The following is a 27,948-nucleotide window of genomic DNA, read 5'->3' on the forward strand; positions in this document are numbered from 1 at the left end:
ACAACGTGCATATATTTCTCTGTAGATAAGATCACAAGCTCCAAAAATGGGGATGAAATTAATCAAATTACAGAAATATCAGATTATAAAACTCAAATAATGTGATATTTTTGGAATGCCGTGAGTGGACGGTCTGTTATTCATCCCAGTTTTGGTCCCCTTCACCTCTGGGTGCTTGCAGATTCTCCTGTGGGGATGGACAGAGCATTCGGGGAGGTCCACACACATACTCCTCCACTATCCACTAGCCAAACCTCCAGGTCGCCTGGGGAAGTCCCTCTGTCTTAGAACAAGCCTTTGTACTCTAGGTGTGCACTTCAGATTGATATGAGAAGATATTATATCTGAGGTGCTTCATTGCCTAGCCAAAAATATAATTTGCGCTGTTTTTGTAGTATGCATGGACGTAAATGTAATACACGCTGAATGTTATAATATGCAAACTCCCACTCGCTCCCTCCATATTGTCTTGCTCCTTGTTACACACACGCTAGCCGACACGCGCACACACACCTTTGCTCAGCGCGAGATGTCTTTGGAAACGTTACAGCATCCAGCAGATGTCCATATTTGGTAAAGACAGGGCGACTGTGGCCAATCCCAGAGGGAGAAAATGTAGTTAACAAAGCCTGCATGCGGCCATGTTAAACAAAGTGACTGATGAGTGAGTACTGTCGCCTCTGTAAGGACCGTCCTGGTAGCGCGGCTCCTGTGATGCCTCAACTCAAAAAGGAAATCGTTTGCAAAACTAGCCAATGGGAGCATTGTACCCATGTCACTTTAACCTAAATGTACTCCAGACTCCAAAAAAACGAAATAGAGACTGTGTTGAAATGTATTCCATTAGTGTGAAATTCAATGGAAAAATACTCTCATCAAAGTTTCGCGGAGGCAATATCATGTGGACAGCCGGTTTAGATTTTTAAAATTAACTGATGATATATTTCACATTTTCCGTGGTTCCTTTAAGATATTTTTAAATTGCATTATTTCATTTTCATTTTAGGTAGAATTCGGGTTTAGTGATTTTTTTCCCCACCCACTCGTTCTTAGTGATGAAAATAAGTCTACGGTGATAAATTAGATGATGGGATGTGGCTGTCTTTAATTTACTGCACCACGATGAATGGTTTAGGATTTGTTTTTGTTTTTCCAAGGGCTTAAACTATGCAATACCCCGACAAAGAGACTGATCAAATAGTCTGCTCTGGCCAGTATTGAGGCGAAACAGACTGATCGGCGTAACGATTTCAGGATCCAGGCTTTTATATGACAATAAGCACGAGGTTACAAGAAGGATGCAATCGCACGTCTAACGCATACTGTAATGCATACTCGTGTTATTGTAGTGCGATCATATCAAACAGAATACAACCAAACACCCGGTGTCATAAAGAAATTCAACAGTTGTGAGCAGCTTTCATCAGGATTCAATATCTGAAGAGCGTGTCGGTGGAGCTTGACGGGATGCATTTACCTGCGAGCTTCTGGCCAGCAGTGAGCGCCTGAACCTTTGCCAGTGGTCGGAGGATACGCCCCGTGTTCGCTGTCCGGAAGCTGCGGGGCTGAGGATGTACGCCGGAGGAATAAACAGAGCGATCTCACTGGAAACGCATGCAAGTTTTTAATTCAAGCTGCAGAGGTGTTACAAACTGTGAGACCCTAATCCACTAGCCCTTGTCGATACGTCAAACTAAATGTACAGAGGATAAAGAGCTGAAAAGAAGAGAATAAAACATTTCTTTTAACCCTTGATCGTATATTGATATACTCGCTGTATTGTCCTGGCTTACATGCAATCCAAACTGTCACAAAGAAGGCTGCTGAAGACGAACTGTACGATTTACGGCAGGGATTCGTTTTTGGAGATCACATTCATAGAAAAATGTAAGTGACTGTAAAATAGTTATATTTATTAAAATAATTTTGGTGCGACTTATTTTAAAAAGAGCCGTTGTTAGACGTTGTTTAAGCTTCTTTAAATTACATGTAATACTGCACAACGCGTTTTTTGTTGTGTTAAATTTGCCGAGACTATTATAAATAAGGACAGCTGGCAGACTTATTGTTAACGGAAACACTGGCGGCACTGGTATGACAGAGTGGTGATCAGGTGTAGCTTAATTTTTAGTTAACCTATGGCTAACCTGTATTATATGTAAGTGTTTAATGTTAGTAAAATGTAAAAAAACTAATCTTTCAATTTTGTAACAGTTCAACAATTAGTTACCAATGCAATTTAATGCGATTCCCAGCCCCGATGTTGTGAAACACCAATCGTAGCCGATAAGCGAAAAGACAGGACACTGCAGGTGATATAATGTTACCCCAAGCAATTCAATCCTTATTGTCTAGGGGCCATGAGGGTAGCAATGACAAAGGCGCTGAACTATTTCAGACCCTCGTGACCGCGCATCCCCCGGTCACACGCACTTAACTTGCGCTGCAATTAACGCGAAAAGTCCGTCGCAACGTATTGAGCGGTCGATGATCATTCCGTTTCCATACTAAATTTTCTGTGATGGTCTGTTATTCAACTATGAAACATAACAATTGTTTGTATTCGGAAGAATATTTGGAACTGTAGCACATTATCCAGGTAACAAGAGTTGCCAATTTTCAATACGTCTGTTGGATAATGTATGTAAAACAGATTGTGAAACATGTAACGGACATTTCCCCCTTTCTTCTATCCATCCATTCATCTTCTATAAGCACGTACCCAATACAGGTTGGCGACGCTGTCCAGATACAACGCATTTAACTTTCCCTACAAGTTCACAGGTTCCTGGATTGGGGGACGAACACATTCTGTTTGCATGCAAGGTGTGAAAATCCAAGCTGGAGTGAGTGCGTTTGTAGTTGTGCAGCTTGTAAATCCAGCATCTTTCTCCCGACCTACCCTAGAGTGTCCTTCAATTCTGAACCTGTCCTCAGACTTGAAAGCGGGTATCAATGAGTATTCAAGAAATGACTCTAACTGAAAAACAATACTGTCAGGCATGTAAGGGTGCCTCTAATTAAGGTGGTATTCTGCATAAATAATTGATGCATCTTAATGATTCCCATTGTGGACCTGAAAGCCTTTAACTGACAGTAGTGCTGGATGTCTAATTTGCTGAATGTAGTGTCTGCAGAGAGACCGGACGGCAAAGCACTTTCAACACTGGGAATAAGCCAAAAATCAGTGAGTTGTTTACATTATGGCGCATGTTGTCTTGTTTCAACTTTGTGCTGGATAAGCAGTGGCTATATGGATGTATACGTAGGCCTGACTCCAGCCACTAACCTCAAGGCATTCAGATTATTTGGAGTGCAACTTTCCAAGCATTAGTCTTTATGTATTTAGGTTAATGGATTTACTACTGAAGCATAGCATAGCCACTGGCCTCTTTGTGGTTTACATTTGACTGCATGACCTCGCCAATAACGCGTCTGACTTTGGATCAAAATATTGACGGTTCAATCGCCTTCCGGGTTAATAAATGACTTGCAAATAATCATTGCTGTGTTAATTAAAAATCCCAGCTGGTGTTAATGTCCCTGTTGGGGTAAACATCTTGTTCCGAACTGTGAGGGGTGTGATGTCAGATTCTCTGCGTGTTTGCATACTTGACACTAAATGTTATCACATCTTCCACCTAATTTGAAATCTAAATTTGAAACTTAAAAATAATACATGCATGATGTAATTTAAGTTTTTAAGCACATTCAACTTTATGCCACATACAACTGCTTGTAGTTGTTGTTCTGTATCTTCCAGCCTCACTCCTCCAAGCAGAACTGCTCCAGTTCAGTGACATTTTGGGTCACTGGTGTACTTTGCGACCCAGCTCAGCTAAACTGACCATAGCTGATGGTTCTTCATTGATGGTCACAGTGCTGGCTCAGGCAAGCAATCCCCAAAATATGGCCTCCGCCATACTTGAGGGGTAGTGCAGAGTTAAGAATTTGGATTCCATCAGAAATAACTCATGACAAGTATCGCATTTGCCTCATCAGTCCAAAGAGGATGTCCCAGCGGACACGCATGGCACTGGGAGACCAACATCTGATTGGTTGGTCTCCCCTCCTCTAGTTGCCTGGACCCACCTCCTCTACAATCTGATTGGTTATCTCTCTGAACCAATCATTTTTCCTTCTACCCTCTAAGTAAAACTCCCATATGTGTGGTCTTACTGAGTGATGGTTTCCACCCTGTATCCCAGGAAAGAATGAATCCTCCATGTGTCCCTCAACAGAATTCTGGCCTCTGCTTGTTTTTTCTCTCAGGCCGTTTACATGTACTATAGCAAACCTAAAAAAAAAACATCTAAATTCTGATTGAAGGTGAACAATGTGCAAGCAAGTAGCACGTGGTATGTAGCACACCATGGTCCTATATGAGCAGCATTTTGGGCAGTGAACAAAGAAAAATCACCCAGGAATGGGCAGCGGTACCATGCTCTCCCAAATAGGCCTGACACTCATTTCATTGTCCAGGTACCACTGAGCTCAGGAAATGCCGTGGTCTGTTTTATTCTGAAGTCTTACATAGTTACCATTGTAAACAAAACAGCAGGAATTTAATGGTAGTAATACTGTACATTTAATAAAAGTGGTATTGTATTTTTATGAATTATTGGTGCACATATAATACATGCATATTAAAAATTGGATGTAAAGAACAAACATATCCATAGCAATCAATGACGCAGAAAGGACTTCTGGGAAAACAGTCTTTGGGTGGGACATAATATTATTAAATAACTACCGGCAGGTGTCTGTATAACCCATTGTTTAGTGGATTTATTGTGAACACTGTTGAGTTAATGTTATGCCACTGTGAAAGACAATTGTGTTTCAGCATATTACTGTTCAGATTATCTTTTAAAGAGATGACATGAGTTAGCACATGGGCTTCTTTGTTCCTGCAGCCCTCCTGGCTATGCTGCCTTAACCAGCACCTGCTCTTCTTTGCCCCTCCCAAATGCTGCTTTAGCCAATCGAAATCAGGCTGACACCCAGCAGTCACCAGCCACGTGCTATAAGACTGCAGCGTATTGGTGCTCCTTGGAAGGATTGGTGGCACGTGTGGGCTTTTAGTAGGGGGTGACGAAACTGCTCCCAGTGTTGCTAGTATTTGTCCTTTTATAGAAAAACCGACGGCCAAACACTCGCTTGGGTTAGATAAGCATATTGGAAATATCATCCCTGATTGTTGTTATCGGTTATCTAATTATCGTCCATTGATTTATTTATGGCGGTTTTAACAGTATATGTGGGGCGTGATCTTTAAAAATACGTACATGTCAACGTAGCTGCAGTGAATGCAGTGAGATGGGTGATAAAAAAAAAAAAAAACGTGAATGATTTGGTGAAACCCGCCGGCCAGATTGAATCTCCTTTCCCATCCCAGCCTGTCATAATTTTGTCTTTGTTCGCTTTGGGTGCATGATGACCCGTGAGATTTACTCCTTGTGGCCGTGAGATGGCACCAGGGCCTCAATAACACAAATAACAGGCACCTCACAGGTAAACCGTGAGGCCGGGCTCCCGTGTGGATGAGAAACATGAAGCTGTGTGGAGTCCTGAGCCGCCTCGGGTGAGCGAGTGAATAATGTCTTCCATCTTCCGCCTGCACGTCCTGCCCCCCCCAGCCCTCCCCAACCATCAGCTGTCCCCCTGTGCCTGGGACGATGGTACACTGTCTGGGACAATGTCGCGCCTGTCCAGAACTGCAAGCTGCCCGCCAGAGCCTGCAGAGGTCTGCCAGACCAGTGCCAACTGGTGCTGCTCACCCAGGTCCCCACACATGCTCAGTCACCAGCATTTTGCTGCCAGCATTGTCTTGCCCATCTGTAGTAAGAGCCAGAACTCCTAACCCATGCCAGTGGTTCTGACAGTACCCAGACGGTGTGCAGGATTTGTTAATTTTTTGCCTAAGTTGTGTCTAAGATGATTTATAAGGTGTACGTTAATATTGTATAAAGAAACAGTATAGAAGAAATGTGTAAGTATGTGTTTCTTATTCGTTTGTCTTTTAAATATTTTAGTAAACCTTGTCCTGTCCAATGAACGGAGCTCATTCTGAAATGTGGTATCTGAATCTGAACTGCTCCTTAAAATCAGTTTACTACTCTCAGACTGTATCAGTATAAATAGCGGAGGCGGACATTTCGGGTCCAGAAAGTAAAAATCCAAACCAGGATTTTGTTTCAACCAACCAGTTGAGCATAAAGAATAAATATGATAAATATGTACATCAAGTTTTGCAAAAGTGTACATCGCGCTAGCAAAAGGTCATCTTACACATGCATCCATGCTTATAAAATACAAGCCATTCATTTGGTCATTTGTGAAACAAATTGTTATTATATTTAACACTATGATTAAATTATGTAGCTGATTTCTTAAATGTAAAATAGGGAGTAAAAGGCAAGAAGAGCTGAAAGATTGAAAGACTGTTATCTACCTTTGTCACCAAAAGCCTTTATTGTCACATTAATTGTGAGATTCAACAAATCGGCTGTCAATTCATGCATAATTGAGAGCTCTTTTGTAAGAAAAACCAGCCTACATGGGAGAGTGCCAGGACCAGGGATAACGACGTGGAGGAGGAGATTTTTGGATTACCGCTGCCTTCTGAGGTTTGGAGGACAAATATAATTTGCGTGGCTTTGTGGCAGGTGAGATCTGGTGGCTGGCATTGTCCTTCAAGAGCGTGCAATTTTTGCTCGTTCGATGCCCTTTTTGACTTGAAAAACCTGGTGAAGAGAGACCAGCAGACTGAAGACGCCCTTAAAAGCCATAAATGATCTCCCACGCTATGTTTATTATGTAGCTGACATCAGAATACAGGCGGCATTAAAAATTACTGGCAATATTCTTTGATGGTTTGCCTCAAGTGTTAAATGCCAACAGGATACATGAGCTCAGTCCTGCCCTATAAAATGTTCCGGAATGCCTTATGGGCATCCCACTGCCGCCCACTGGTGAGGTACCAGCCCTGTAATCAGCCTTACTACAGAGCCCCCTGTCGTTGATAATTGGTTCAGTCCATATACACCGACATGTTCCATTGTAACCTGTTGTATACCGTTTGGCTTTTTCCCTGTGCTCCCAGACAAGCTTAGAAAATCAGCTTCCTAACTGTGACTCTGTGAATATGTTCAGAGAACTTCCAGTTGTGTAACGGATGCCAAATAAACAGCCCATGGATAGTACGGGAACTGTATATCGCCATATGTCCATGTGGTTCAGGTTAACGTAGATTTACATCCAGCGATACAGCCCCAGAACTTTAGCGCACTTTACTGCTAAAAAGCGCCAATTAGAATGAAATAACAGCTGACAGGCGTGTGCAGGGATGCAGAGAGCGGCCCGCAGCGGCCTGTCACTCGGACAGCTGAGCGTTTCGTACGCTATTTATGGCGGCCCGTGTGGTGTCGGGGCGCCTGTCTTCAGGCCTTACATGGGCGCTCCTTCTGTGGGGGGGGGCTATTCTCTTACGGTCCGCCCTGGTCATTCCTGCAGTAGGAAAAGAGCCACACTAACCCCCGGAAATCTGCCAGAACTCGGGGCTGAAGTCATTTTATGAGAGGATTTTTGGGCCCCCTACAGCATATCTTATGGTATATTTTGATACTCACCATGAATGTTTCTTTTCTTAAACCCCCGTCAAACTTCTCTCCCCTGTTACACATTCTTCTCCCAAACATGCTCTCTCTCTCTCTCTCTCTCTCTCTCTCTCTCTCTCTCTCTCCTGGTCCCCCTTCTGCCCCCCTCCTGTTCCTCTCCCCACATTTCATGTTGCACTTGATGTCCCAATAGGAAAGCACCGTTCTATATTTGTAAGTTTCTGAACCGTCTCCATTACAGACGGAGCTTCTGAACTCTGCCTCCCTCAGAGTCTGCGCCACAGTGGCCCTGCTGGATTGAGAGGTCTGTAGCGGTGCCCCCCCCCCCCCCCCGTCGATTCGGACCCCTCCACCTCTCCCAGGCCCCCGGACCCTCCTCATCTGCGCAGATCCCCTGAAGCTCTGAGGGGACCTGCTGCCTGACGTTTGGATATACCGGTGAGCACAGGAAGCTTACAGCAAAGTAAGTCGTCTCTCCTCCACTTTGGCATCTAGTTCCGGAAGCAAAACCAAAGCAGTACAGGGAATCCTAACATTCTTAGCTGAGAAACAGCCCTGCTGCTTATGTATGATCTACATCGATTCACGTTAAAACTCTTTATGGGCTGTCATGCACAAAGCCCTTCGTGGGATGTTGTGGTGAATGGAGACGCCGATGAAACGCTGTAGATCAATCATTGCGAAGCTTGAGAAAGTGCTATATTTGGCGCCTGGTCCGTGTCCAGGTTGGGTCAGCTTGGGTCGGCGAATGCAGTTTTGAGACTGTAGTTAACCATGTGTGACTCCACTGCCCTCTTTTTGAGGAAAGCTCTGGTTGAATTTGCAAAACAGTCCCAAATCTCTTGGCCTGGTAAATACACACAGTACTCACACAGTACTGGTAGGGCATCCACACCCAAATCTACTCCCTAGAGTTTGCAGTAAGAAAATCTACTCACCTTAATTGTGTTGAATGATTTAGCTTAGGAAGCCATGCAACAAATGCATAATCAGTTTCACAGGCTCTGTCCTGTACTGTTGTTTTTCGGCTTGTGGAACTTGTGTGACTTCACTTTGCATAGTAAAAGTCCCCGAAGTGGTCAGATGACGTCCCTATCTTAAGTGTGACTTCACTTTGCATAGTAAAAGTCCCCGAAGTGGTCAGATGACGTCCCTATCTAAGTGTGACTTCACTTTGCATAGTAAAAGGCCCCGAAGTGGTCAGATGACGTCCCTATCTAAGTGTGACTTCACTTTGCATAGTAAAAGTCCCCGAAGTGGTCAGATGACGTCCCTATCTTAAGTGTGACTTCACTTTGCATAGTAAAAGTCCCCGAAGTGGTCAGATGACGTCCCTATCTAAGTGTGACTTCACTTTGCATAGTAAAAGTCCCCGAAGTGGTCAGATGACGTCCCTATCTAAGTGTGACTTCACTTTGCATAGCAAAAGGCCCCGAAGTGGTCAGATGACGTCCCTATCTAAGTGTGACTTCACTTTGCATAGTAAAAGTCCCCGAAGTGGTCAGATGACGTCCCTATCTAAGTGTGACTTCACTTTGCATAGCAAAAGGCCCCGAAGTGGTCAGATGACGTCCCTATCTAAGTGTGACTTCACTTTGCATAGCAAAAGGCCCCGAAGTGGTCAGATGACGTCCCTATCTAAGTGTGGCTTCACTCAGTGCTCTCATTACTCCTCTGAAGGAAGATAACGTTAATTGAAGGTCAAATCTTCGGAACACACTCAGTCCATGAATATTGAGTATTGAGGAAGCCTGACAATAACTCATTGGCTCATATCAAAAAACAACAAAAAAAATTGACTGAGTGAATTTTGGAAACTTGCTCTTCAGACAGAACCTTGAGTTTCATCCTGTGGTTTCATGACTCCTGAGAGTTTCTGCTTTGCAGGCTGTGGTGCAGGATGTGGATGGAATTCTTTAACTCTGCTGGATAATACTATCAAGCAGTATCTTGCTGTTCATTCGGCTTGCAAACACTTATCCTGGTTATGGCCCGGGGCGGGGGGGGGGGGGGGTAAGAATTGTTATTTATCTCTACATAATTTCTTATTTTGGCAGTTGGCATTTCCTTCCACAATAACTTTGTACCCATCTATACAGTTGATACTTTATCTGGAGCACTTCATGTTAAGTGCTTAGCACTTAGTACTACAATAGGACACTTCCGGATACTTGAACTAATGACCTTCTGGTGAAAGTCCTTAACCACTGCCCAGAAGGCTCACTTTATTTAATTGTATCATTTAGTGCACATCGGGGATCATGGAACCTTTGCACACCCACATCTCCACCTTCACATGCACAGTATAAGCTGCTGTCCCTTCTGTTTGTCCATAAAAATGAAGCTACACAAGTGGGAGGCATTTTCATGAGTGGTAAGGTAGGTAAGCATCGTTAAATGGGCAGTAAAATCCACTGTAAGAGCGTAACTTTAAATGAGACAGAGAATATTGACACTTTCATTTGGGCTTTTAGATTCTGGACAAAACATTTTGTTGCTTTATTCCATAGCCTCTGGTTTCTCTCATTGCTGGAAGCCTCCAGCCTGTCAACGCTAAACTTGCTAACGAGTGGCTACGTTGACTTGCAGAATCACTGGTATAAGCAAGTGCTTGGGGTTGAAGCACTGAGACCTCAATCTAATTCACAGGTCTTATAATCCTAGCCATGGAACCAGATTATCTATTGCCCTCATGATGACCATCTTCTATGCGTGTGTGTAGAACACATGACCGCTCAGGCTAATGGTGAAGTGTGGTTACTGAGCTGAGCTACAAAAACACTGTGCCTGTGCGTTGCTAGTTTTAATGCAAGGTGATGGTCTGACGGGAGCGCCTCTGATGTCTGGCTGCAAGACCTTGTTATAAAATAGGATGAAACACATGATCCTTTATTAGCTGGCCTAGAATGATTAACAGTGTGAACAGTACTTAATAAGAAATCTCAGACTTTCCATATTCTGCCCCGTGGAGACATTTGGGCACCTTGACACAAGGCGACGCACGTATTGGATTTATAACTGATCAGTAGAGGATGACTGCGGTTAGGAAGAAACAAAACAACAGGAATCCCCAATTAGCAGGCATAAGAAAACGCGTTTCATTATATTATATTATATTATATTATATTATATTATATTATATTATATTATATTATATTATATTATATTATATTATATTATATTATATTATATTATATTATATTATATTATATTATACAAATGCATGCCTGATTTTTTGGGGAACATATTTCAGAAAACTTTTCCCTATTATGTGTATTTGCGTGAAGTGGTCTAGAGATTTTCTTGCTTATAATTAACATTGACAAGCAACTACGATCTGTTGACTTGCCTTTGCTGTTTAAGGCAGGCTCCTGTCCAGCAAGCACGCATAAATGCACCATCATGTATTTTCTGTTTAGATTACCTTTCCGCTAGGTCATTTAAACGTTCATTCAGTTGCAGGTGGTTTGTTTCGCAGTCATGTAAACATCAGTTATTTGTGAACTGAAATGATCGTCCCGGTGGGGGGGGGGGATTGTAGTTGCTGCAGTGAAACAGGTGTTCGCTTACTTTTTATGACCCTAAAGAGGGTTGCCAGGTCCTGGCTAATTTCCAACCAAAAACTTCCCGAAGATAAGCACAATATGGTATGAAACCATCCCTAAATGCGTTGGCGGGGTCGATGTATCTGACAACGCAAAGGAAGGCGAATAATTCTAGTCCTATGAATAATTCTTGCTCTGGGGGATTCCCTTTGGGCAATTTTTACTCTGATGAGAAATATTCTCCATTTTATCATTTATATTTTAGACAGAATGTTATTTTGTGCTTCCGGAAAAGGGATGAAACAAGCAGATATAATCAGATTATACTTTGTGTTTTCCCATAATAAAAAAACCCAACTGCCTGCGATTGTTTTAATTTTCACCCGTGACATTGATTTTAACCTAGTCTGATATAAGGTGAAAAGGTGGTACATCTATTTAATTTCCACATGTGATTTACTTGTGGCCATAATGTAGGTAATATGTACAGATATAATTAACTACAACAGGGGAAAAAATTACTTGCAGATGAATAGTTATTACTATATTAAAATATAGTTTGAGCGAATGCACAAGTATACAGTACGTTACCTGCACCGTTTCACCATCTGATGCTTGAGCAACCTTGGTGCTCTGAAGCTTCATGCTTTTTTCACAAAACATGCCAAAATCATCTTTAGAAGCACAGCAGCACAGCTATCCATCCATGCAGCACAGGGCACAGAGCTGGGGTACACCCTGGATGGGATGCCAGTCCATTGCAGGGCACATGAGTGCATGCACGCACCTAGTCAGATGATGGCAGTTTAGAGATGTCAGTCAGTGTAACAGACGGCCTTTGGACTGCGTGATGAGAACCTGGAGGCATCCTAATCCCCAGCCCTCATTTAACTAGTTTATTATTTAGCTATTTCAAGCTTTTCCTTTGATGTTCTTCGCAGTCCGTACTGTATTCATTTAGCATGGTGTTAATGCAGAAATGTGAAGCAAATTCCAGCAGCAACACAAAACCAAGGTTTTCTTTGGGGGGGGGGGGGGGTGGAGTGCTGACAAATCGATCAACTGGCAAATCGGTGGAATGAACTGGGGGGTCCCGACGAATCTGTAAAATCGATCAGGGGATCCCGACGGATCGGAGGAATCAGTCGCAGTCTGGATTCAGTTTCATTCTGGCCCAGATGTTCATATTAAAGCAGTGGGTGAAGTGAAGACCTGAGGCAGCAGTCAGGGGTCGCCGGACCCGTGCCGAGACCAGCCCAAATAGTCTGCCTACCTACTGCCTTCTTAGTCTTAGCCTAATCTGATTATGCCTCCTTGTTTCATCCCTTTCCGGAAGGTCAAAGCTCCTGTGCGACCCAGGAGAGAAGCCAAACCAGCTTTACGAACTTCAGGAGTCGCTGTAAGATCTGGTCCATTATAACTGGATATAAATGTTCAATCACTGGTTGAATATCGATTTAGATTCTCATATTTTTTTCATTGGGCTGCTTATTGAATGCTTTCTGAAAGTGACTATGAAGAGGAGATGTTCACGATGCAATCAATATGACTGCCTCCTGAAAGGAGGTTTTTTGCTGGAAGCTTCCCTGCTTGTAGTGGTTTAGTGTCACCATTCTAAGAGCAAATCCTGATCAAACGCCAGAAATTAGATCAGCAAAATAAATGTTGGGGCGGCATGGTGGTGCAGTGGTTAGCACTGCTGCCTCGCACCTCTGGGACCCGGATTCGAGTCTCCGCCTGGGTCACATGTGTGTGGAGTTTGCATGTTCTCCCCATGTCGTCATGGGGTTACCTCCGGGTACTCCGGTTTCTCCCCCCACAGTCCAAAAACATGCTGAGGCTAATTGGACTTGCTAAATTGCCCGTAGGTGTGCATGTGTGAGTGAATGGCGTGTGAGTGTGCCCTGCGATGGGCTGCCCCCCCATCCTGGGTTGTTCCCTGCCTCGTGCCCATTGCTTCCAGGATAGGCTCCGGACCCCCTGTGATCCAGTAGGATAAGTGGTTTGGAAAATGGATGGATGGATGGAAAATAAATGTCTTCTTGACACAAATAAAAGCGGAGGTTAATTGGAGTTACCAGACTGTTCCTATATGTGAAGATGTGCGTGAATGGCGTGTGTTTGCTCCTGAAACAGGCTCTGGATCCCCACAACCCTGCTTAGAAAACGGCAGAATGGATGGATGGCTCTCCAACCTGTGTGAAGGCCTCCTGTTCTGTGGAATGAAATTCCATTGATTACCAAGCAAAGGGTTGTTCTGTAAGGGGGCGTGTGGTCTATGTATGGACACCTCTGGAAGACAGAGTAACACGGTGGCACCTTTTCTACAGGCAATTTATCGCATTGCCTTTTACTGGCACGTTGGAATGAAGGAGAGGCTACAGGTCCGAGGTTTAAACATTTGCACAGACAGATATTGTGGCAAAGATTACAAGCCAAATTCTTGACCAAATTTAAGACATTTGAACAAACCCCAAAAAACATGTGTAAGGACTAAAATCTGTGCAATCACAGTATTCTACCATTACATCACAAGACAGTTCCAAGCATTCTGGTGACGCTCATCTAGGGTCACGTTTTATAGTTTTCATTAAGCCGCTGCTTTGGCTTGGTGTACAGAATTACTTATTTTGGTATCAGTAATATAACCTGGTGTTTCAGGTGTCAGTCATTTCCTAATGAAAATGTCCTTTCTAAAAGCAGCAGACCTATCTGAGTCTTCTCAAGTTAAAGGTTTAATGAGCTGATGTTTGTCTCCAAATTTAGTGTCAGAATAATGCTGCTCCCTTAGAGCCGGTTTTAGGTTGCTGTTGCAGAGCACCATTAAGCATCATGTTGCTGACTTTTGTGCAGGTTTTCCCGATTACAAATAAATGGACGGTAACATTTATCAGCCAGAATTCTGTCTGGGAATACATGCATCACTATGCGTGTGGAGGGAAATGATTTTTCATCTTAATGACCACATATAAGGTCTATGTAATGATAAGGGTCAGCGATGAGGTTTTATTTATATAAAACCATATGTGACCATATATGAGAATAATCAGATTTTCCAGCTTGTGAACAGGTACCCTCAGGTACATGCATTGACTAGAGGTCAGAGGTGGAAATTTCAGGTCCGAAAAGTACAAATTCAGACCAAGGATTGAGGGCTCTGTGACTGTGACGCTTTAGACTCAGCTGGTTGGTTGAAACGAAACTTTCCACCTCTGCTAGAGGCAAGTGAAAAAACTCACTCAAAACACTTCAGATTCATTGATTGTTTCTCTGTCCAGAAATATCACAATTACATACTTTTTTTTCCTGGAAAATAAAGGATATTTCGTAGTCTTTCTGGAAATCTAAGAGTCGTCGTTATCTTTTTCAAAAACAGCACCGATGTCATCCATTGAAATGCAATCATTTTTTTTCCCCAAAAGCTTCAGCAAAAATATGAGTCGGTTTCATCCTCAATTTTCTCACAGAAGCCTACAAGAAACATTAAATTAGGCACCAAAATAAAGCTTGAAAACAAAGATTTTCAGGAGATTCATAATGAAATCCCTCAATTGGTGCTGAAATCCCGCCGTTGAAATGAAAGCGACCAAACCCCAACAGCACTGACCTAAGATCAGAATGTATGGGATAGCGCCCGTTGTCCTCTATACGTGATGTGCTGACCTGAGATCAGTGGGTCCAGGCTGAGGAGGGTGTGTTGAAGGATATCATTTTGGACTTGCACACTCGTCTTTTCTTTTTAAAGGGGCTTCTGTGTGCATAAAAGTATGAGTCTAAATATGCGTTCATACTTGTGTGTGTTCGTATCTGTGAGTGTGTTTATATGCCTGGAATGTGTGTGTGAGTGTGTGTCAGACCGTGCTCGGCGGCTATGCACATGAGCTAGCAGAGGTAAACACCGCGTGTCCTTTCGGCCAGTGCATCTGCACATTGCCTTTTTAGGGGTGTCTGCAGAGAGCATGGTGAGGGGGTAAGGCAGGTCGGGGGGTGGAGCCGAGGACGGTACCAGCATGTCTGCAGGGAGCATGGTGAGGGGGTAAGGCAGGCCGGAGGGTAGGGCCAAGGGCGGCACCAGCGTGTCTGCAGGGAGCATGGTGAGGGGGTAAGGCAGGCCGAGGTGTGGAGCCAAGGATAGTACCAGCGTGTTTGCAGGTAGCATGGTGAGGGGGTAAGGCAGGCCAGAGGGTAGGGCCAAGGGCAGCACCAGCGTGTCTGCAGGGAGCATGGTGAGGGGGTAAGGCAGGCCGAGGTGTGGAGCCAAGGATAGTACCAGCGTGTTTGCAGGTAGCATGGTGAGGGGGTAAGGCAGGCCGGAGGGTAGGGCCAAGGGCAGCACCAGCGTGTCTGCAGGGAGCATGGTGAGGGGGTAAGGCAGGCCGGAGGGTAGGGCCAAGGGCAGCACCAGCGTGTCTGCAGGAAGCATGGTGAGAGGGAAAGGCAGGCCAGGGAGTGGAGCCAAGGGCGGCACCAGCGTGTCTGCAGGGCGCATGGTGAGGGGGAAAGGCAGTCCGGGGGGTGGAGCCAAGGGTGGCACCAGCGTGTCTGCAGGGCGCATGGTGAGGGGGAAAGGCAGGTCGGGGGGTGGGGCCAAGCGTCACTAGCGTGTCTGCAGGGCGCATGGTGAGAGGGAAAGGCAGGCCAGGGGGTGGGGCCAAGCGTCACTAGCGTGTCTGCAGGGCGCATGGTGAGAGGGAAAGGCAGGCCGGAGGGTAGGGCCAAGGGCAGCACCAGCGTGTCTGCAGGAAGCATGGTGAGAGGGAAAGGCAGGTCGGGGGGTGGGGCCAAGCGTCACTAGCGTGTCTGCAGGGCGCATGGTGAGAGGGAAAGGCAGGCCAGGGGGTGGGGCCAAGCGTCACTAGCGTGTCTGCAGGAAGCATGGTGAGAGGGAAAGGCAGTCCGGGGGGTGGAGCCAAGGGCGGCACCAGCGTGTCTGCAGGGCGCATGGTGAGGGGGAAAGGCAGTCCGGGGGGTGGAGCCAAGGGCGGCACCAGCGTGTCTGCAGGGCGCATGGTGAGGGGGAAAGGCAGTCGGGGGGTGGAGCCAAGGGCGGCACCAGCGTGTCTGCAGGGCGCATGGTGAGAGGGAAAGGCAGGTCGGGGGGTGGGGCCAAGCGTCACTAGCGTGTCTGCAGGAAGCATGGTGAGAGGGTAAGGCAGGCCAGGGGGTGGGGCCAAGCGTCACTAGCGTGTCTGCACGAAGCATGGTGAGAGGGAAAGGCAGGCCAGGGGGTGGGGCCAAGGGTGGCACCAGCGTGTCTGCACGAAGCATGGTGAGGTGGTAAGGCAGGCCGGGGGGTGGGGCCAAGCGTCACTAGCGTGTTTGCAGAAAGCATGGTGAGAGGGAAAGGCAGGCCGGGGGGTGGGGCCAAGGGCGGCACCAGCGTGTCTGCAGGGCGCATGGTGAGGGGGTAAGGCAGGCCAGGGGGTGGGGCCAAGCGTCACTAGCGTGTCTGCAGGGCGCATGGTGAGAGGGTAAGGCAGGCCAGGGGGTGGGGCCAAGCGTCACTAGCGTGTCTACACGAAGCATGGTGAGAGGGAAAGGCAGGCCAGGGGGTGGGGCCAAGGGTGGCACCAGTGTGTCTGCACGAAGCATGGTGAGGTGGTAAGGCAGGCCGGGGGGTGGTGCCAAGCGTCACTAGCGTGTTTGCAGAAAGCATGGTGAGAGGGAAAGGCAGGCCGGGGGGTGGGGCCAAGGGCGGCACCAGCGTGTCTGCAGGGCGCATGGTGAGGGGGTAAGGCAGGCCGGGGGGTGGGGCTAAGCGTCACTAGCGTGTCTGCAGGGCGCATGGTGAGAGGGAAAGGCAGGCCGGGGGGTGGGGCCAAGCGTCACTAGCGTGTTTGCAGAAAGCATGGTGAGAGGGTAAGGCAGGCCGGGGGGTGGGGCCAAGCGTCACTAGCGTGTCTGCAGGGCGCATGGTGAGAGGGAAAGGCAGGCCGGGGGTGGGGCCAAGGGCGGCAGCTGCGGATCTGGGCTCTGTCAGAGCTCTCTGTGTCCACATAAGGGTGAGGATGGGTGACTGTGTGTGTCGGTGGCGTGGTCGGAGGGGAAGCCTGTCACTTTTTAGCCTTTTTTCAGGTCTCCACAATATAAGCATCAATCTTATTTATAAAATAAATAAGTAAATAAAATCTGTGAATGCAATCAAAAACTTAAAAGTGTTGTGTTTGGTTACTTATAATGACATTTGTGCCTGTCTGTGGGTGTGTGTGTGGGGGAGTGGAATTAGGTTTTTGCCAATAGAAATGAATGGATGATCCCCACAAAGATATGAGTGCAGGTGTGTGTGTGTGTGTGTGTGTGTGCATGTGTGTGTGCATAGTCCAGATATACCTTGTGGGGACCAAATGTGCCTACAACGTGATTTTTTTTTAACCCTGTGGGGTCCCCATAAGGGAAAATTCAGTTTTCCAAAAATCTACGACTGCAATCAAAAAACCAAAAATACAACTAACTCTTGTATTTAGCTTGGTTACTTATGGTTATGGTTGGGGCTGGGTAGGGGTTAAGGTTGTCATAGTTAGCATTAGCATTTTCCCATTGAAATGAATGAGCAGTCCCCACAAAGATATGACTACAGGTCCGTGTGTGTGTGTGTGTGTGTGTGTACAGGGATGGGGGGGGGGGGTGTTGTTGCATGTTTGCTGGGTCATCATAATCCAGCATGTGACTGGGAGGGCAGGCATCATTTTGGGGAAACATGACCAGGCCTGGCAGGGGGTCTCGTTCCGGAACGGCACTCTTAAGGAAGCCCCAGTGTATTTGTCTCCTGCATGCGTCCAGCAACTTGGATCCTACACTATAGCTGAAAGTTATTTTTAAATGTCATATTGGGTAAGCAGACTGGTCTGATCTTTCCTAGTCAGTCAGGTTTGCATGTGTTTTTGAAGCATGTGAGCGTGGCAGTGTTTTCCAGCGGAGTAGGACTGCGTGCTTATGGTTTATTCTCTATAATGTAAGAAATGTTAAGCATTTAGTGTATAGATCCACAGGGGGCGCCGTTTTGCAATATTGAGTAAAATCATGCAAGTCATCAGCCCCTGATATTGCGCATAAAAACCTTGACGGAATAACATGAAGGATCTTCAAGTTTCAAGTTTCTTATTGTCACACACATGAAATTCTTGTGCCACAAGGACAGGTGCATGGAAGGACAATAGGGCAAAGGGGAGTGCAAGGAAAGACATGACAGGCCAACAAAAGACAATACAGGACTTGTAATCGCCCCAAGGTGCCTGGAAATGGTGAGTGTTAATTCATTGTTATGTCATAAAGAAAGAAAGAAAGAAAGAAAGAATAAATACTTGCATCTGAATAGTTATTGGTGGCACAGGCATGTGTTATATCAGTGCCTTAATCGAAGAAGGTGAATCTTTTGGAGCTTTTAGACTAACTGCTTGTCTTAGGCTGAAGTCACAGGCCTTGTGCTGCTCTGAGGGGGTGGGGGCAGCTCGGGAAGTGCAGTGTAAACACCTCGGGATTTTGCGCTGCCTTCTTGTTGTACCCTTTTAAGGTGCTGCTCCCTCAATACAGAGTTTGCCCATAAAGGGTTTTTTTCCCACAAGGCGAAGGAATGTTTCAGAGCAAATTTCAGCACACTCAGCCTTAGACGAATGCCTGCGAAGGGCAGATCACTCTGAGGGACTGTGTGCTGTGGCCACGGCATCTGTTAACATCAGAGACAGCAGCTCTCTTAGTCCCCGACAGGCTTTAGCAGTGAGGGTCAATACTACTACTGTTCAGTTTTACTGCATATGTGAGAAAAGCGGCACGGTGGGTAGGAGGTCCTGAGAGCAGCTGAGGAAAAAGGTCCTGTGAGGAGCTGAGGCAGGAGGTCCTGTGAGGAGTGACAGGAGGGCCTGTGAGGAGCTGAGGCAGGAGGTCCTATGAGGAACTGCGGTAGGAGGTCCTGTGAGGAGCTGAGGTAGGAGATCCTGTAAGGAACTGAGGTAGGAGGTCCTGTGAAGATGTGATAGGAGGGCCTATGAGGAGTTGAGGTAGGAGGTCCCGAGAGGAGCTGAGGTAGGAGGTCCCGAGAGGAGCTGAGGTAGGAGGTCCTATGAGGAACTGAGGTAGGAGGTCTTGTGAGGAGCTGAGCTAGGAGGTCCTGTGAGGATGTGATAGGAGGGCCTATGAGGAGTTGAGGTAGGAGGTCCTGAGAGGAGCTGAGGTAGGAGGTCCTATGAGGAACTGAGGTAGGAGGTCTTGTGAGGAGCTGAGCTAGGAGGTCCTGTGAGGATGTGATAGGAGGGCCTATGAGGAGCTGAGGTAGGAGGGCCTGTGAGGAGCTGAGGTAGGAGGGCCTGTGAGGATGTGATAGGAGGGCCTATGAGGAGCTGAGGTAGGAGGTCCTGTGAGGAGCTGAGGTAGGAGGGCCTATGAGGAGCTGAGGTAGGAGGGCCTGTGAGGATGTGATAGGAGGGCCTATGAGGAGCTGAGGTAGGAGGGCCTGTGAGGAGCTGAGGTAGGAGGGCCTATGAGGAGCTGAGGTAGGAGGTCTTGTGAGGAGCTGAGGTAGGAGGTCCTATGAGGAGCTGAGGTAGGAGGGCCTGTCACTTACACTTACTTTTGCATCAGTCATAGGCAGCAACCAGACAGAGCGCAACGTAAGCACTGAATAAAGACATCTCAATAGCGGGAACCTTAAAACATTAAACTGTTTCAGTTATACCCCGTGTAACTGAAATAGACCATGCAGACGCATATCAGAAAGTAAACAGCAGTATAAAAATACAGCCGAAAATGTTCTCCCCATTTAGTTTTAACCATTCACCAATGCACAGACAAATGAGTGATCAATAAAGGATCACATATAAAAAATAATAATAAAAAAAAACTAGACAGCCAATAGCCCCCCCTGATCAGTCTGGGCCTCTATGCCACAGCCTAGGCAAGTCTGTTCATTAATTCACCCCCTGGGTAGGAGGTCCTGTGATGACTCAAGGTCAGGGGGTTCTGTGAAGAGCCAAGATCGGAGGTTCTGTGAAGTGTGAATTTCAGGGGATTCTGTGAACTGGCATCGTGAACTGCCAAGCTCAGAGTTTCTAGAATCTGCTAGGTCAGTGAAATGTAGGTTTCTCCTTTCCCCTCCTGCCCTACGACTGAGATCCCATGTCCAGAAGGCTGAGAGCAGGGCAGTTGGGGCAGGGGGGGGTATTTAAAACAAGGGGGCTGATCTTTGCCCAGCTGTGTTCCTTATGGTAGATATAGATGGAATTCTCTTGAAAATTAAACCATTGGTCAAATTCTGGAAGGTCACCAAAATATCTATATCCAGGAGATCAGTACAGCAAGCTGCCTTGATTAGGATAATCTAAAAAACAAGCTGTACTACTGACATGCTCTGGTTTTTTTGTATATCGGCCAAAGCTGTTAAAGAGCAGTAAGTGAATTGGAAAAATCATCTTTCTTTTACAGTGAATTTTTGTGAGTATTTATCTTACACAGACAACTCTGCCAGCCGACTGACTGATCCAAGCTGTGGCATCCCCTCATACCCATGGAAGGTCAACCATGTCAATCCTTGACATCTGCTAAAAAGGATTCCACTATCTGAACAGTCTGGCAAGCACTGAACAGTTATTGTCAATGTAAATCAAAAAGGAATTAGAAAGCAAATGCCAGGACAGGAAGCATCGTGGAGATTCGTGCAGGCGGCTGAAATGTTTTTCTGGTGGTTGATGTTGGTGCTGAAGTAGTTGCTGAGTTTGGGTGTGAAGGCAGTGCTCTCAGCATGACCACCACGTCTGTTCTTCTGGAAACAAGGTCCATCGAGGTCATACTTCTGTCAGTTCTGCAGGTTGGGACTTAGGTTGTTGTTTTGTTGAGCAGCTCTATGTTGTTCGTTTATTGTCATGGTCAGACAATCCAGCCCGCCGCTCCCCTTTGTGAGCGCCTGTGAATTTTTGGCCCATGAGCTCGGCATAAATCAGGGTGTTTTTGTGGACTGCATGCCTCCCGCTCCCTGCGGCACACTGAGATCGGCAGCTCCTGGCTCGCCGTCAGCCGTCCCCGTGGCCTCTTCATGCAGCCGTTCGCGTTTCTGCTTTCTGACGACACAGATGAGTGGCAATTCAGGCTTGAAAGAAAGGGCAGCATCTTCTAACGTCGATGCGGGGATTTGCAGCTCTGCTCTTTGTCTTGGGGGGGGGGGGGGGGGACTTCACTCCTGCCCCACCCCCATCCTGACTCCTGTGAAACCCCTTCTAATTTTTGCCGGTAATCAGATTATCGTCTTCTGCTCCTTTAGCCCGGCTGCTCCCTGAGTTATGCGGGGGCGTATGCGCGAGGGCGTGCCGCAAGTGCAGATATGTCAGCGTCTGCATGGCTGCGCAGCTGGCTGCAGCATCTGCCTGCAGTCTGTTCTTAAGTCTCGCCAGGGCAGAGGAGTGGGTCTCTGTCATGGTTCAGTCAGCCTGGGCAGTGGGTCTTCGGTGGGTTTGTACTGTGTACCTGTTGGGCTCCATCGCTCCTGTTATTGTTTACTGAAACCCTTGGAGACTGGATACCTGAGCCGTGTCCAGTGGCACCAAAAAGTGCCTTTGAATGATTCTGCAGTGATTTGCAGGGGCGTGGACACCATGCCTGTACTCTGAGGGGAAAAGCGGTGTTTCTGAGTCCTGTCGCTTCTTGCATGCCTGCGGTTCTTGACATTTATCATTTTCATAACCAGCTCTATGTCAAATCAAGCCACGTTCCATGCATACTAGTTATGTTTTGGAGACACCTCTGTGTGTGTATGTATGTGTGGGTTTGCATAGATCACATTTGGGGACCAAAATGTCCCCAAAGTGCGATAAAACCTGAAACTTCCTTACTTTAGGGGACACTTCTTTAGCTCCCCATTTGGATAAGCTCAGTTTTATAAAAATCTGTGAATGCGATCAAAAAAGTAAAAGTGCCAAAAGTCTTGTATTTTGGTTGGTTACTTATGGTTAATGTTAGGGCTGGGTGGAGGTTAAGATTGTCATAGTTAGCGTTAGCATTTTGCCCACAGAAGTGAATGAGCGGTCCCCATATGGATAGGTATACCCTACATGTGTTTGTGTGTGTGTGTGACCCTCTTTGAGTGTGAGTCCCTCACTTGTCTGCGATTGGCTCGAGTCTCAAAGCTTTAGCTAAAGCTATGCTTCTGATTTGTCCCAGACCTGTAAATAAACACTGGCACATTCACTGTCTTATGAGCTTCAGTCCACCCCCCCACCCCCCCCCCCCCCCGAATCTGACTAATCCCTCAATCACAGACATGCGCTGAGCTCCAAGCTCCACACTGACTATAGAATACAGCGTCTGTCGGCGAGGAGACCGGCATACCGCATCCTGTTTTAGCTCACCGAGGGAGACACCAGCCATGAGGAGATGCGACGCAAGTACGGTATTCCTCATCCGGACTGGGGGTCCCCTGCCATTCGGCCCGAGAGCAAACAGCTGAGATATAAAGCGGGAGAGAAGTTTGCGCTTATAGTGGAGTACTTTGCGTATCGTGCTTGTGTTTATCCCCCTGTAAGGAGCTCAGCTGGCAGTTTAAAAGCTCTTGAGGTAGTATCGATCTGCTCGCTGTCCAAGTTGTGCTCCGAGCCGGTTTCGTCTGTGGAGGAGCCAGGTCTCCAGATTGCCGGCATGTTCCGTAAGAGCAGCGCTCTCAGCGTCTCAGATTAGCGGCTAAGTGCCGACGTCGGCCGAAAACGTTAGCATCACGGACATCTTGATACTTATATAAAGTGGAGTGCTGCTGATGTGTTATATAAACATTAGCAGTTATGGGTTCACCATTCAGTCGTATCTTTATGTAATTGGTTAAACCTTAACCTTTGCCTTACAAATTCTACTGATAAATCACTTTGTTTCTTCTAGAAATACGTCCAAGCTGAAATATCTTCTTGTTTTTTAAATGATCCGTAATGTTAATTGCGTGAATGTGTTTGCACGGAGGTTTAGTTTCTGATTATTCTGTTATGCTTAAAGGGAGCATGATCTCCGACACTGTACTGATGAGTGATACAGGACTATGCGATCTACTCTACACTTTGCTGAATATCTAGAGCAGTGTTTTCCAATACAGTCCTCGGGATCCCACAGTCGGTTAATGTTTTTGCTCCCTCCCAGCTCCCTACCAGACCATCCACATTTTTGCTCCCAGCTGCCAGAACAAAAATCTAGACTGTCTGTTGGGCTCCCGAGGAACAGATTAGGGAACACTGATCTATGGGACCAATAGCAGTTTGTGTTTTCATAATGAAGGAACTGATGATATGGTCCATTGCCAACAGGTTTTATTGTGAAATTTCAAACTCCTGCTTTATTTCCCAGTGAGGCTCGTTCATAAGGCTGTTGCCACTGAACGCACGGATAACGACGGTGCCAGCTAGCCATTACATGTGTAGGTCCTGAAAGACAAGGCTTCCGGAATTCAGGAAATGGTAATGGTCACACCCTTGGCCCATGTTTACCTGTCAGCCAGTGTATGTATTACCTCTATAAGTGGCACATGTGGTCTAGAGGGTAATGATCTAGGCTTATAACCAGCAGGTTGTCAGTTACATATCTCGTGGGTGGGATTACCTTCTTACTCTCCAGGAGGATACTTAATCCAACCTCTGCAACAGAGACCTCTTTACATATAAGTAGAACTGTTCAAGTGTCAACTGTGCAACTAGCTTTGTGATGACTTAATTTGTCTCCAGAACCGTAATATTGGGCAATATTGCAAGATATCAAACTATCAAGCAGTGTTGGGCATTTCAGGTCCAGGAGACAGAAATCCAGACCAGGATTTTATCTCTACCAACCAGGTGCGCATAAAGAGTCACAGGTACAGAGGCACTAAACCGCTTTGTAAAAACAAAATCTTTGTCTGGATTTCTTGCTTCTAGAACTGAAATGCCCAACATTGCAACTAATCGTGGATCATCATGATTTAGGCTTCAGGGAACAAAAAGATGTCCATCATTCTGTTATTTTTTTTTTTAGTCTAACTCTTGATCCTAAAACATAATTCACTTGTAGTTAATGCAGGTGACTGGGAATGGTAGTAATTCAGTGTTTGACTGGAAAATTAATAAGAAAACCACATGGATTGTTCATGTGGTGGTTCCAGAACAGTTTGATTTTACACAGCAAGTAGCGTCGTAGCTGTTGTTCTGCTTCCTGCTCTAGGTTTTAGCCCCATCTTCAGTGGGCTGTCCTGGTACAGCATCCGTGTCTTTGACTCTGGGGGTGTGACCCAGGAGTTGGCAGAAATTGAATGACTATGCAGTCGTGTCAGTGGAGTGCTTTTGAAAATTCGGGGAGGCTTTGAGAAGTGCTTGGAGTAGAGGCTTGGGCTGGTGAAAGGGTGAGGGACAGTCCTCTGCGCACTTTGTTAACCGAGACTCATCAATAATGTTGAAATTAGCTCACCATTAAATGTTAATCTAAACTGAACAAATGAATGCGTTTCAATAAACGTTCAGCTGTAGTACTTCTCTCCCCCCAGGACTCCCAATGTGCTGTTAGCAGCATCTTAACCCAAACTAACCCAAAAGCAGTATGAACTCCACAGCACCATGCAATGCCTCCATTCCTCTCTGGTACTAATTGTACTGACTCATCTTTCATATGTCATCTTATCTTTTATAGATTTTGGACCCGGTTCTCCCATTAGACTTGGCAGCTGGACGACGTCGGAAGGGAAAACTCTAAGGTACCATCGCCGCTGAGGAGTGGCGCAGATTTGGGCGCCTGACTGGCAGGCAGGACACGTAGCCTCACTTTTAGCCGTGGCTCAACAGCGTCACCAGCGGTCTGAGCTTCCACTCGTATCGTTTTACATCAGCAGGGCCCCTAACCCTGGTCCTCAGCAGCCACAAGCTCGGTTTAGCTAGGTACCCTAAAATCTATAATTAATCAGTTGGGATGTTTATCAGGAGTGTCACAACCAGTGGGGGGGACAGAGTCTGTTGAAGTACAGCCCTAGTATCTTCACGCCTTCTTCAAATGACTTTTTAGACCAGTTAAAATGTAGAAGACCGTAATCTTTATTTCTGGTTGTATACCATGTGTGCCTATTTTACCATATATATGCTTAGGGCCTCAACTTTTTCAGGGTATAAAGTATCAGAAAAGCTCTCTACATACGAAGTGAGTCTTAAGAGTTGTCAGAATGATTGTACATCAGTTGCAATTGCTTCAACAGATTCTCGGCGTGCTTAATGCATTTGTCTTAGATATCTGGGAGCATGATGGCGTTTATTTTCAATTATTTAGGTTGTGGGTTGGTATGATGGTCGGAAATTATAGTGCGTGTTTCCAGCGGTTTTTAAAGAGACCATTCCGTTGCGGTAGCTTTCGCCAGGAGTTCTCCTCTGACGACAACTCCGACGTGGTCAAGGATACAGATGCTAATCTTTTAGCCGTCCTTCCCAGGGGTGAGTACTGTATATGCTTCTTTGATAAACACTGATCAATCTGAATGTAGCATTACTGTGTATCAAGTTAATATTTCTTGGACACTCAGACTAGACCTCAGTAACTGGTTACAGTCATACCTCCCTAATTTTCTGGACAATTTTACCAGGAGCAGGTTTGTTGTTTAGGACCCCCCCCCCCCCTCCCCCCCCATTGAAAAAGTCACCGTACCCCCCTCCAGTGTAGTGACTGTTTCTGGCCCAAATCTAAGGCACCTATGCAAATGTATGGTTTGCATAATGGTAAACAACACTGCTCATACTTATTATCTGGATGGAAGAGGCGGCGATGCTTGCTGGAGATGTTTGCATAAATATCCTCTGTTATTTAGACGCTTCTGCAGTGTCGAGTTCACCTACATGGCCTTCTACTTGAGCTCAGGGTCCTACTTACCTGTAGCATGTTAAATGGGGTGTTCTTTCCCTTCCAGATAGTTAACTGTTTGTTCCCCTCCAGTTTCAGAACTAAGGAAGTATTTCGAGCGTGTTGCCCGTGATTTAGAGATGAACAGGTAAGAGGCCTTTACAACTGTGTCTGTAGACAACCGCAAACTCCAGTTTAGCCCGAAGAAGGCGCTTGCGATTCTGAAAGTGCCTATTCTATGCATGGGCTAAACAACACTTCATGAACCATTTGCCGTATTTTCTGAGCCCAGCAGATGGCGCTCTGCGTCTATTAACGTGCTCAAAGCATACGCCATAGCAAATTAAGAACACCGTTTAGTGGAGTCAAAAAAATACAGTAAATGGTTCGTGAAGTTTCATTTGACCATCACCACTATTCTAGACTGGCCGTGCACACCCCTAACCAGCCTGTATGCCCTGCCCACTTCCCGGACACACAGGAAGGAGCGCATCGCCAGACGCCTGGAGGGCATCGAGGGTGATGCTGGCCTGGTGTCCCACCGCCTGTTGGAGGAGGACACCCCACGCTACACACGTGCCACCGATCTCTGTGAGCCGTGTGTTGTGGGTAAGGATTTTGGTCAAGCAGCTGGACACCAGCTAAGTAACATAGAGTAACAGCAGAAGCTTTTTACCATTCGCACTAGAAGACAATCACTGAGGTCTGTTTGATTTTTAAGGTATAATTTTTTTTTTATCAGCCAGGTTTGCGGTGGCTTAGATACCACTGTAATGGTAGGGATGACATAGATTTTATTTTTGAGCTTTGTCCATGGTCTGATGGGTCTCATTTCTCATTGTCTTCCTGCAGTGCGGAGATATAGCAGGGAAGAGCTGGCAGTCCCGCCGGCTGTAGAGGTTATCGCCCCAGAGAGGCAGTCCAGAGTTCGAGTGCGAGCCGAACCGAAGACAACCCAGGCTCCGCCCTACAGCTCCACCTCGGTGCTGGCAGAGCTGGACTCCAAGGCAGAGCGGATCGCCCGCTACAAGGCAGAGCGCAGGCGGCAGCTGGCCGAGCGCTATGGGATCTCCCTGGATCAGGAGACGGAGGTGGAGCCCAGCACACCTCGCCATGGTTACGGGCGCACACGTATGCAGCTGGAGGAGGGGGGCAGGGGCTGTGGCCAGGGGCCACAGGAGAGACACTCCTTACGGGTTTCAGGGGGATCACATAGCAGCAGTTCTGGGGTGGGCCGGGTCTTCATGGCGGCACAGCCAGGACCCCTCGTGGCTGCCCCCGGCTCCTCGGAGCATGAGAGAGCGATGAATCTGGAGAACTCCAGGCGAGACCGAGACAGGGAGAGGGGAGCCCAGCCTGTGTCACCACCCAGCTACACAGACCCGCCAGTGTCCTCCACCAAGGCCCCTCCCAGAGAGCCACCCTTAGCAGGAGTGCCCAGCTCCCCCAGGCCCGGTCGCAGAGCCTCCCTGCCCACCCCGCGGTACGGCATCTCCCCCGGGGACTTGTTCATCGAGCAGCAGGCGCAGAACATCCTCAACAGGCAAGGGTAAGTCACTCGCATCATGGAGGGGGGGGGACTGATTCGCTTCATGGAGGGGGGGAGTCACTTGCATCACTGGGGGAGGAGTTACATCACTGGGGGGGGAGTTACATCACTGGGGGGGGAGTTACATCACGGCGGGCAGGTCACTCGCATCACAGACAGTCAGTCGCATCATATGGGGCAGTCACTCACAGTACTGGGGGAGGAGTCACTCGCATCATGCGGGGGGGAGTCACTCACATCACTGGGGGAGGAGTCACTCGCATCACAGGGGGTCACTCGCATCACAGGGGGTCACTCACATCACTGGGGGAGGAGTTACTCGCATCACGAGAGGCGGGTTACTCGCGTCATGTGGAGGGGAGTCACATCACTGGGGGGTCACATGCCTCACGGGGGGGGAAGTGACTCGTATCATGGGGATCACACATCA

At 46.9% G+C, this 27,948-nt stretch overlaps 1 protein-coding gene across 12 annotated transcripts in view; it reads left to right on the forward strand.

Moving 5' to 3' along the window:
- Positions 1 to 1,138: 1,138 nt before the first annotated feature.
- Positions 1,139 to 27,948, forward strand: part of LOC125739825 (supervillin-like) — a 65,329-nt gene continuing 38,519 nt past the window's right edge. For 4 of the 12 annotated variants that reach the window (XM_049010286.1, XM_049010288.1, XM_049010290.1 and 1 more), the window contains exons 1-6: positions 22,465 to 22,530; positions 24,779 to 24,842; positions 25,484 to 25,566; positions 26,063 to 26,117; positions 26,451 to 26,578; positions 26,822 to 27,518. In XM_049010286.1, the coding sequence (XP_048866243.1) occupies positions 22,512 to 22,530; positions 24,779 to 24,842; positions 25,484 to 25,566; positions 26,063 to 26,117; positions 26,451 to 26,578; positions 26,822 to 27,518 (1,046 nt within the window). In that variant the 5' untranslated portion in view covers positions 22,465 to 22,511. Of the gene's footprint in view, positions 1,888 to 7,860; positions 8,083 to 22,462; positions 22,531 to 24,778; positions 24,843 to 25,483; positions 25,567 to 26,062; positions 26,118 to 26,450; positions 26,579 to 26,821; positions 27,519 to 27,948 lie in introns of those variants that run through there. The other 8 variants (XM_049010295.1, XM_049010294.1, XM_049010291.1 and 5 more) reach the window with 8 other exon arrangements.

This window comes from Brienomyrus brachyistius, chromosome 4 (genome assembly GCF_023856365.1).
Source record: "Brienomyrus brachyistius isolate T26 chromosome 4, BBRACH_0.4, whole genome shotgun sequence".
In the NCBI taxonomy this organism is placed as follows: domain Eukaryota; kingdom Metazoa; phylum Chordata; class Actinopteri; order Osteoglossiformes; family Mormyridae; genus Brienomyrus; species Brienomyrus brachyistius.